The sequence below is a fragment of the Centrocercus urophasianus genome, unplaced genomic scaffold, assembly GCF_019232065.1.
Source record: "Centrocercus urophasianus isolate 14NV4802_14NV808 unplaced genomic scaffold, USGS_Curo_1.0 seq_16, whole genome shotgun sequence".
Taxonomy (NCBI): domain Eukaryota; kingdom Metazoa; phylum Chordata; class Aves; order Galliformes; family Phasianidae; genus Centrocercus; species Centrocercus urophasianus.
In genome coordinates, this window is record NW_024884711.1 from 14,752,526 (window position 1) to 14,763,609 (window position 11,084).

Consider the following 11,084-nt stretch of genomic DNA (forward strand, 5'->3'; position numbering starts at 1 on the left):
AAGTGTAATAATTGAAGAGTTTTTAATGAGTAGCTTGGCTAGCTTGGTGTGAGCTCAAACATTTTTATCACAGAAGTCAAGCCAGTTCTCTGAAAGGCATGCTGCTTGAAAGCACGAGCACACTGTCAGAGAGCAAGTACAAACCAGAGCTCAATGGCAGTAACTTTCCCAGACTTATGCCCGTAACTTTCCACTGTAGTTCTTCCTGATTATTTAAATAGAACGTATGTGACATTAGAAAGGCGAGCTTGCTTTTGTGAAGGCAATATTAATTAATAACTTTTAGAAATACTGCTTTGATTTCTGTTTAAGAAAAGTTTGTGCCAAATTCCAGAATCTGATTTATTTTAGTTGACGGATTTGCTTTATCAGCTTTTCCTTTGGCTTCCTATGCATTTACTTTATCCTTTCCAAGGCATATCTGCAGCTGGCACTGTTTGTTAGTCATGCTGTAGATATATGGGTATGAGCACTGCAGTATTTTTGAGGAAAGCAGTTAAGAAAAAAAACAACAAACACTTCAATATTCTTTGAAGGTTGTTTATGCTGCCATTTCATTTCATGGCATTTTAAAATTCAACATTAAAAATGAATTCTTTAACTTCAGCCTATCTTTTGCTGCTTACAGTAAAATTATTTTTCAATTGGGAAGCTTAAAGCAAACAATTAAAATATTTTCCAAATTATGTTTTCAGTTTTAGGGTAGGAGACAAAGAACATTTATTAATCTAAATGAAGCTTGACCGACATATATTTTTTGAATCAAATTAGACCTCAAGTCTTGTTGCAGCTGTCTTACTGGACAGAAAAATAAGGCTGGCATCTTGTCAGTGTTAAGGTATGCCTTGTGGCATTTGGAGACATCTTTCACTTTATGATCACGTATGTGAAGTTCAGAGGTACTGTGAAACTGCTGTCTGACTGAAAAGCACTATTAATCATGGGGCAGTGTAAATATCTACATAGGGCAGAGAGAACTGAGCTTTGCAACTTGCAGTGAATGGTAACTGCGTGTGTAATTATGCTGTTATGTTAAATGTACATCCTGATCGATGCTTTCATTTCTTTCCTAATTGCAATTACTTTGTCCTTCTAGCAACTCCCATAAGAACTGCATTAATACTCTTGTAATATGTGGCTCTTTCTGTAGAGGGGGTGAAGTGCATTTGCAATCAGCTTTCACTAACTACAAAAATTGATGCTGAGCATCCTGAACTAAGGGATTATGTGAGAAGTCAAGGCTGGTGGAATGGAGACACAGACTTCAATTTTTCTGAAGTGTTTTCTCTCGGTGATGGCCATTTAGCCTGTTGTTCTGGCAGAGAGAGCTTGGAAAAGCAAAGTGGTAAGTGTGAACTAGGTTTGTTTTTTTTTGTTTGTTTTTGTTTTTTTTTGCATATACAGCAGGGTTTTTTTCACTACTGCTTACTTTCTGTCATCTGTCAGAACTGCAGGTGACTGAATGTAAACCATGTGGAAAGGAAGACCAGAAATGAAGGCTATTCTTAAACTTGCCTCAGTTTAGAATGAAGTCCTTAGTGTTCCTCACAATTTTGTTTTAAGAGAGGGTTGAAATTACAAAATAGTTTGCTTTGCTCTTGTTCTACTGTGCACGATGCGCTTTGGTGCAAATACAGTGGCCCTCTTTTATTTGTTTTAATACTGTATTTATAGTATTAATCTCCTGTATGAAAGTTTGATCTCAAAGAATGTTGTGTTTGGAATATTTAGGATTTTGGGGTAGGAATTCAGAACGCAGTTTAAGGAAGATAAATGCTATTTAGTTGTGAACTGAAGTTCCTTTTCCACTGTTGAGTGGAACTAAGCTGCCAGGACAGACAATGTGCCAATTGCCTTCAGTCAGATAAAGAGTTTATTTCCAGACTGAAGTTAATGACTGCAGCTGGCCAAAGAAGCTAGAATATGATCAGCCTGTAGCAGTGCAAAGCTGACAGGTATTTGCTTTTTAAGGTATGAAAAGTGGTACAGATAAACTTTTTATGAAGATTCCTTTAGTAAGGATGTGAGTTTACTATATTTTTAGCATTTTCATATATTGACAAATGTCAAGAATTGTGTAGAGATGAAATGCTTAGATGAAATGCTTATTGTAGCGTAGGCTCCTGCTAACATAGAATTACTTGAAGCATAGCTTGCATGTGAGAGGCAAATAAAACAAGTGTGAAGGATCATAGATGAAAGGGATTAATAAACCCAGATAATAGTTCTGAGGATCTTGATGGACAGATGGCCATGGCTGCAAATCTTGCAGCCTTACTAAGCTATCCCATGTCTCCTTGTGGATTGAAGCACTCAAACGCATAAGGGTGAGGCTTGGGAAGTTGCTGTAAAAAGAAGCCCTGCTGGCTTCTAGTGCAAAATAGCATGGAGGTGCCATGGGTAAAAATAAGGCATGTGCAGGAAATAACATGAGAATAGGAGTTTCTTGCAGGTTTGGATAAAAATCTCTGTGTCTAGGCTAGACCTAATGAATGCAAGATGACTGCTCCAAAATTTGACTGAGAACTAAAGGAAATTGATAAGAAGTGGAAAATTAGGATGTTACTATTCTGTCTGAACTTGGACAGGGGTAGCTTCTTAAAGGAAAATTAGGTGTTTCATGCAAGTAATCTTTTCACAGTGATTGCTGAGGCAGTATTACAGACAGGGTAGCTACCTGAAAAAACCCTTTTATATGAGATTTCTCCCTACACAGTAATTGTAATGCCTAATTAATGCTTCTTGCTGTTCTCTTTTACTGATAGGTAAGCTCATTCTGGGTTTACATTGTTAAACTGTTAAGTGGGATTTGGCCATACTGAGTGTCACTGGACAAACTAATTCAAACACCATTCAGACTGAAATCTTTCCGTGGGGTCCAAGCCACTGAACACTCAGGAATTTTTTTTCCCCTCATATAGGTGGTGTTTCTGCACAAACTATGATTGATGTCCTGCGTGACAAGGATAGTGGTGTCTGTGTGGACTCTGAATCTTTCCTTACTACAGCTAGCATAGTGTCTGCTCTGCCTCAGGACCCTAGTTTTCCCTGTATTCATTACTTCACTGGCACACCAGACCCTTCAAGGTAAGCTACAGCACTGGGAGTCCTCTGGGTGCAGAGCAGATGATGGTTTGAAGGATATTAAAGAAGCTTTGTTTTCAGAATTGGAATTGAATAGAGAAGCGTCTGTCTTCCATCCTGTCCTGTGGTTTTCTTTGTGGGTTTGGTTTTTTTTTTTTTTTTCCAGAGACATTTTTAGCCAATAAGATTTCCAAAATGGAAAGCTGAGTGAAACCGTAGGGTTGTTCTGAACACTAGCAGAACCCAAAATTACAGTGACACAAAGTCAGCTTTCAGAATAACTGTCAATTCCTAGTAGCTATTAGGAAGGTACATTTTATTGCGCTTCCTTTCATGAGAAAGCCAATGCAGAGTTATTTCCTTCACTTATAGAACAGGTGAGATGTTTGCTGCCTTTTCTGTATTAGCAGAGCTTCCATTGACTGGAACATTTCCTGCTGCTGAAGGGGCTCTTTCCTGTCTTCCCTACCAGTCATCTGAGGTTGGAAGAGGAAGGGATGTAATGAGAAGAGCACTGGCTCAAGAGATGATAACAGAGAGGCTAATAACACAACTTCCAGGCTAGGCAGGCAGGATCGGAAAGATATTGCAGTGTTACATCTCAGCTTGGACTGCACACAACTGGGACCGAGAATGCTCTCTAGGGACACAGATTTTTTTTGTGGAGGATGTTGAAAGATGAGCTATTATTATATCGTCTTCAATTAACAGAGTCTGTAGGGGACTCTTCAATTTTAAAGCCTTCCTTGTGAAGACAAAGAGAAACATCCCTATACCAGACTGCAGCATGATACTTCTTTCTCTGGCTGTTCTTTCTGTTTCAAAAGAAATTATTTGTGAATAGACCTGTGGATTATTTCACATTGAAAGATTTCTAGGATGGGAGGAGGGAAGAAGTAGTAAGTATTTATGGATTGCAGCTATTAGGAACCATGAGCAGCCTTCTTACAAGACAGAATTGCAGTGAATTAATTCCTCTCAAATCCTCTCAAACACCCTGCCCATCACCTACTATATTCTCATTCTGGTTTCTGGTCAGATTTTGGAATTTATTGATAAAGCTTTTCTGAACATAGAATAAGAAGAAATTTTGAGTAGACAGTGAAAAATAAAAGGTTTGGTACATTTCACCCTGTTAGCCTATAGATAACTTTGCACGTGAATTGATATTTCAGCTTGTTTAGTGGGCTGTCTTTGGTGATCAGATCAGATACGCGGTGGAAGTGAGGCTTTTTAGAATGACATCTTCATTATTAAACAGATCCAAGAAAAGAATTTTTTTTTTCCTCAAGGTATTGATGAGCATCTAAATTACTTCATGTTTATCAACATAAATATAAACATAGTTTATAAAGCATTTAGTTTTTCTAGACTTCTAGGTGTTTCATTCTTAAAGTGAAATGAAGATAACCTGGGCGGTAATTCTGAGTTAGAATTACTTATTTTCTGGTTAATTAATTGTACTTAACTTTTCTTCTTTTGTCAGTTTTGTCAGCATGAAGGCACTAATACATGTAGAAAGAAAATAATAATAAAAGCTTAGTGTGCAAATAAACTCAAGCACAAGAAACAGACATCTAAGTACAGAATGCTCTTGGATTAATGTGACACTTTAATTAGCCATTTTTGACAGGCCCTTGTTAGAGGGAAGAGATGGATGTCCTTGGAAAGCCTTTAGTTTGTATCTGACCTACAGACCAGCCAGTTAGGTCTCTGTGAAAAGGGTGTATTTGTGCCATCAAGTTAAAATCTGAAAATTTCATTATCTGAAAACCAGACAGCACTTTGTTAACAGCTGTTTTTCAAGTCACTTTTTGGTCACTAGGCTGTAAGTGCACCATAGTTACAGTGCTGTTTAGGAATGTTACTGTTTAAAAAGGCAATGCAAATCTTCAGATACACTTTCTAATGAATACACTGCATGATGTTTGTATTATAGTATATGCAAATGCTTCAAGAGCATGTTCTGACCAGAAATACGATCAGTAGTCAGTCATGTCTGACAGTCCTGTGTTACTGAACTACATCTCGTTGTTTAAACGGACCCCTGCGTTAAAAGACTGGGTTTACAGTGCTTACTAGCCAGCTGGTTTCTTGTTGAGACAGGAGGTTTGTGGGCCATTTATTGACTCTCTTGAACACATAGGTACTTTTTCAGTTTTAAACCTAAATAGTGAAGATGGGAGTTTTTGAGATAGTATTGCATGGCATCAAAAGTGAACAGAACATATACAGCACTCGCAAGCTGCTCCCATAAAGTTGCTCCCACATATCTTCCTTATTGGAGGCTGGATTTCCATTGCTTTAACAATGTCTTTTCTAGTTGGACGCACCTGAGAATACAAGGGAACTCGTGGGCTAGATCATTAGAGAAATAATTTATCTTCTGTTATAAACAGAATTCGCCTGGGAATCACAGATATTAAGCTGCATCACTTCAGTTATTCAGAGATTTGCCTCTTGCATTGAGGTAAAGAAGCTATAGGGAGAAATAAATGAAAATGTTGTCTTCGAACAGATGATGGTTATTCCTGTAAGAGTGGTTAAGCATTATTGTGCTACCAAGTACTACAGAAATCATCCATGCCAAAGGCACTTTCCATCCACCTTGCATTATGCAACTCAGACACTAAAGTTTAAGAAAATAAATTTGAGCTTGCTTACCAAAACTTGTATTTGACTTGATGCAAATTATTTGGGATTAAAATGAGCAAAGCTTCAAACAGTTTTGGTGAGATTTCTTTCTTTTTTAAAGAATGAAAGTCTGGCTGTTTAAAAACAAACAAACAAAAAAAACAGTTTAGAGGCCTTTCTTGCTTTCATTTATGCTCCAATGCATTTAAAAAGTGCATTATTTTAACTGTAGGTACTGAGTCAGGCCTCATGACAGTGATGGATAGAGTTGCAGCAGTGAACCTGCTGAGTGCATGCAGGAAGCACTATCAGCATTTTTGCATGTCTTGCACTTCTCGCAGCTTCTCTGCAGAATGCAGGATGATGTTTTGATGTGCATCTAAAGGGAAGGCAGTTTCTCCATGCATGTGAGAATACATTCTCCCAGATTCTCAGGAATTAAGATCCTATTTCTTTTATTTCTCCTCTCCCTGAAGTCAGATCCAAATTAAGTGTTGAAATTGCTTATGATGTGTCACAGTATGGGTAGCCATGTCTTTTTTTTTTTCCTCCTCACATAAAATTCACCAGTACAGCTGGTCATATGCCAAGTCCTCTGATATTGAACAAGCTGTGTAATTATTGTCCATGCTACACATGGACACAAATCACACACACATCTGCATTTGTGTGATTTTAATGGAAATACTGTGTGGGGAAATGAGAGATGGCAGTGTGAACAGAGGAGAACAAGCTGATGTGGAACTGAATGCTGAGATCTTTTTTAACAACTCAATACTACTTTTCTTAAGTAACAACAGAATTGGTGAGAAGGAGACCAGTGAAAGCTGTAGGTAAACCCAGCGAATGAAGTCTTGCAATAATTGGCAAAATTTGCTTTTTTTAAAGCATGGAGATTTATTTTGCTTCTGCACTGTGCCAACTCTCTAACCTAGTTTGTGGATGGTGTAGGTGAATTATCTATGCTGTGCCTGGCAAACATTTGAATGATGTATATAAAATCTGTCTGACTGCTGCAAGCAGTAACTCTCATTTCTTTCAGGTCCGTGTTTAAGCCTTTTATTTTTGTTGACGATGTAAAATTAGTACCAAAAGTACAGTCCCCTTCTTTTGGAGATGATGATCCTGCTAAAAAGATACCTCGATTCCAGGAGAAACCCGATCGCAGGCACGAATTGTACAAGGCACATGAATGGGCCCGGTCTCTCCTTGAGAGTGATCAGGTAAGAGCTGTGGGACCTGGAAACTGTTATAATCTTATATAGATTTCCTTAAAGCTATCTGTTGATGACTTACTTTGAGTTAGAGCACCATACAAGGTTTATGCTCCACTCTCATCCTTTCTTGAAAACATTCAAGTCTGAATTTAAAATCCTATCTATCTCTGTATTGTATAGTGATGTCTAGGTATATAGAGAGAGGGAAGAAAATCGTGGGATCACCAGGGCCTCCCAGTCATGGTGCTATTGGTATTTCAGGCAGTTTGTGCAGATCCGCAATGTCATGCTGTACTTTCACAGAGGACTTGCTTTTCTGCAGTTTTCCTCAGGTCAGAGTCTTGCTAAGATCATTACAGCATTCAAACTTGCTCATTAGGGATTAAGGTACCTATGGTAACCTCTGCTAGTACAAACTCTATTTAAATGCAGTTTTGGCTAGGTGTGGTTTTAATCCCTTGGAATGGTTTAGTTAAAAGCTGTGGCCTCTGTGGTAACACTGACTCAGTATACTGCTCTTTCCATAACATTCATTGAAGTCTGTTCTGTGAGATGCTGATTTAGTGAAGACTTAGAAGCAGCGCATTAGTAAGTTTTTATTAAAATAAGAAGTCCCACAGTGTGGCACCAAAAGTTCCATTAAGAAGAAAATGAACTTTTAGCCACATTCATGGTAAAATAACTGACTACCTGAAAGCTTAAAGCTTAGCTTAGGTGCACTGTTTTTCTGTACAAATGGCAGTATAAATCCTGGAAACCCTCACTCATGCTAAGCCATTTTTGTTTCTGGAATTCAATTTTGAAAGCTGCAAGCAAAAACAAACGGCATGCTTCCATTAAGTATAAATCAATGAATAAGAGACTTTAAGCAACATCTGGATAAAACAAAATGACACCATTAGGAGTGAATTTTCTGCCAAGAAACATGTAGAGAAGTAACCCAGAATGATGCAAGCAGCCTGGACTCTCACTGCTGTTACGTTGTGCATCATTTCAGATGTAGCCATTGTCTTGCAGGTGATGATGTGGGGGATAAACAGTCATCTGTATAATGCTCAGGGTTTCTAGTCTTCTCATACAGATTTGTTCACTGGTTTTCAGGCATAAGAAGCTGCTTTACATCTTTCTCACACAATATACCTTTTTCCTCTATCTATCTTTCACTTCATCTACCTGCTATGCTTTAAAATTAGCAACTGTTTTTTGGTTATTACTCATAAAACATCAAGTATCCAGCACTGTTCCTTTTAGCCTATGACCATCCAAAAAAGCTATTAATAGAAATAATGTATATTTTAATCAGGCTTTCTTATTTTGAAAGGTACTTGAAAAGATCTCTGCAGCAGAAGAGAATGGGTAATACTTGAATGAGCTGGTTTACTGCTTAATTCAGTTTGGTCATTTTATGCTTTTAGGAGAAGGGCCAGAAACTGATGAGCATTATGTTAGACCTTGAGAAGCAAGGCTTAGAAGCAATGGAAGATATCCTTACTCGTACCGAGATTCTGGATCCTGCTGAAGTAGTAGATCTTTTCTATGACTGTGTTGACACAGAACTAAAGTTCTTCAAATGAAGTAAGCAAGCACTTTAATTCTTTAGATACTGGTACCAGCTGTCAGTGAATGTGAAATGTTGGATCCAATTCTGACCATCCTCTTTCACATGAAGTTGAGTTTCAAAATCAGGTCCAAAGCTACCTTTCCACTTCAGTGCATCTAGTTGTCTCAAAATTGACTCTTTGCTCTGTACTGAAGTGCAAGCATTTATATTTATATTTACATTTTTCTCAGTTCACTGTTGCTTGGAATGGATTTTAAACCAATTTTATCTCGTTTCAGCTACAGTGGCTACTGTTAGCCTTTTCACAGGAAGACTGCAAAGTTCTTCAAGCCTTGAAAGAAAGTCTTCACACTTATGAATTTGCAGGAAAGACATTTCTAGAGGGAAAAAAATGTTACCTGCTAGCTATATCTGGTTAACAAATTGCTTTCCTTTGTCCAATCTTGTGGTGTTCCTGTTTGTGTATGTATATAGTGAAAGGAGAAAATCACTGACTGGTCCAATTACTGTGTGCATGCTGGCTAATTTAGTACAGAATGTTTGAAAATGTATGCTGGGCAACAAATTAAAGCAAAGATTAACTTCATCAGGATAACTACCATACTGTCATTGAAAGCAATCTGTTTTTTTTTTTCTCTGCTGCTCAGGTCTAGGCTTGCAGCAAAGCTGTCTTGCATTTTTGTCTTTTTGCTAATTCCTGCAAAGAATAATAGAGTTGAAATCCCAGTTTTGAGGGGGCAGGAAGGTAAGTCCTGTTTCTTGGCCTTGTTGTACCAGTCTCATTTTGGCAGATCTGGTTACAGTGACTTAGCATCTCACATTATGCCTGCACAAATGGTCAGAATTAGGTCCCCCAGGATAAGTTTTGTCTTCATCTGCTACCTTGGTGTTTGTAATGCACCTGGCTAATACCCTAGTGCTGAGTACTGCAGTGCAGCCAGGCTGAATGCCAAAGACATCTGAACATACCTTGTTGACTCTTAAGACAGTTAATAAAACAATGTACTTATATACAAGCTATAAATTTGGAATATTTTGAGGGAATAGATGCTGGACATTCATCATAACTATTTTCCCTCCAGGCCTTTGTAATGCTGAACAGTTACTGGTGATGTCAGTGATGTACATACATGGCTGATGAATCCAGTAAGTACCAGTGAGTTACTACTGGTGGGTCTGACTAAGCTTAGAAATGGTTGTGTTACTCTTCTTTATACGATAGACCTTGCTTTTTGTGTATTTTCTTTTGGAAGTCAGATGAGGGGAATACTTTTACGAATTAAACTAGTAAACACTACTTTCCATGTCATATTAAAACAGCTGTTTTAACAGGAGGGATAGACAAGAAGACATTCTTAATAAATGGACATTAGCATTTGGAGATATAATCCTTCATTGTTCAGGGAAGGGATAGTGATGAATCGCAGACTTGTATTGAGGAAATGAAAGCTACTTAAAAAGGCAGCAGTACCTCAAATTGAAACTAAAATTAGGGAAATTGCAATATTGGCACACTGGCTTGTCAGATTTTTAACTTTTTTTAATGAATTTGTTCCATCAGCCTCGTTACCTTGATATTGCCTTATACAACAGATGAGAATTGGAAGACACTGGATTTCCATATATAGAACGTAAACATGAAAATGTGTTCTCTTAGGCCTACCTAATCACCTTCCTATTCACACTGTATTCCTCTGAGAGGCTCTGCCATGGGAACAGCTCTACCCGGATAGATCTTTCTCCTTTATTTCAGCTCCTGTGCCCTGGTATTATAAAAATGATAAAGGGCACAAAGGGGAACGAAGAAAGAGGCAAGTAAGCCTAAAATTTAACTTCTCTCTTCCTGGCCAGAATAGTGACAGCAAGAAGCACACTTCATTCCAGAGACTATTGCACTGGATGAAGATGAACGGTGTGCTTTTCCTAACTGCTGACAACTCAGGTAAATGGATTTCCTATGAAATCCACATGTGGAATGAAAGGGTGCTTAGAATGAAAATACTCCTATCAGAATAGACTTAACACTCACCAACTGAACTTCAAAGCTGCTTCTACAGCTGCTGCTTGCAGAGCACTGTGTCCTGAAAGGAAAAGTTGGATACTGGTGAAGCAGGGGAGACCAGCGATAAAATGCTTGTCCCAGCTAGAGGGCAGAGAGGCAAGACAGTGTTCCTGCTAAAAAAAAGATACATATTTGCCCTTTTGAAGGATCACACATCTGCAATTATCTTGTGGGAAACTATGTACTTACTGCAAATTGTTTTTATGACAGAACTCATCATTTTGAGCGCAGTGATCTAGGCAGTGTTTGTAATAGCTGAAGCAAAAGGAAGATAGGTAGTGAATTACAAACAAACAAGTGTCTACAGTGCTTGGTTACAGTCACTTAGAGAAAACTAAAGCAGCTCCATGGCTTGGACCTTCCAGTGCTCCTGAGCACAAATACGGCCTAGAACAGTGCAAGGGCATTGTGGTGCTGGCCTGAGTCATTCTTTGTATCCAAGTGCTAGGAATTACTGAAGTGTTAATAGATCTTGAACAACAAGGATTTAATATATATTAAATAACACTGCACCACCACTTAAAAA

At 38.2% G+C, this 11,084-nt stretch overlaps 1 protein-coding gene across 3 annotated transcripts in view; it reads left to right on the forward strand.

Annotated features, from left to right (window-relative positions):
- Positions 1 to 9,105, forward strand: part of SCRN1 (secernin 1) — a 39,491-nt gene extending 30,386 nt beyond the window's left edge. For all 3 annotated transcript variants that reach the window (XM_042816796.1, XM_042816797.1, XM_042816798.1), the window contains 5 exons: positions 1,151 to 1,345; positions 2,922 to 3,087; positions 6,761 to 6,941; positions 8,351 to 8,510; positions 8,775 to 9,105. In XM_042816796.1, the coding sequence (XP_042672730.1) occupies positions 1,151 to 1,345; positions 2,922 to 3,087; positions 6,761 to 6,941; positions 8,351 to 8,509 (701 nt within the window). In that variant the 3' untranslated portion in view covers position 8,510; positions 8,775 to 9,105. The remainder of the gene's footprint in view (positions 1 to 1,150; positions 1,346 to 2,921; positions 3,088 to 6,760; positions 6,942 to 8,350; positions 8,511 to 8,774) is intronic.
- The last annotated feature ends 1,979 nt before the right edge of the window (positions 9,106 to 11,084 follow it).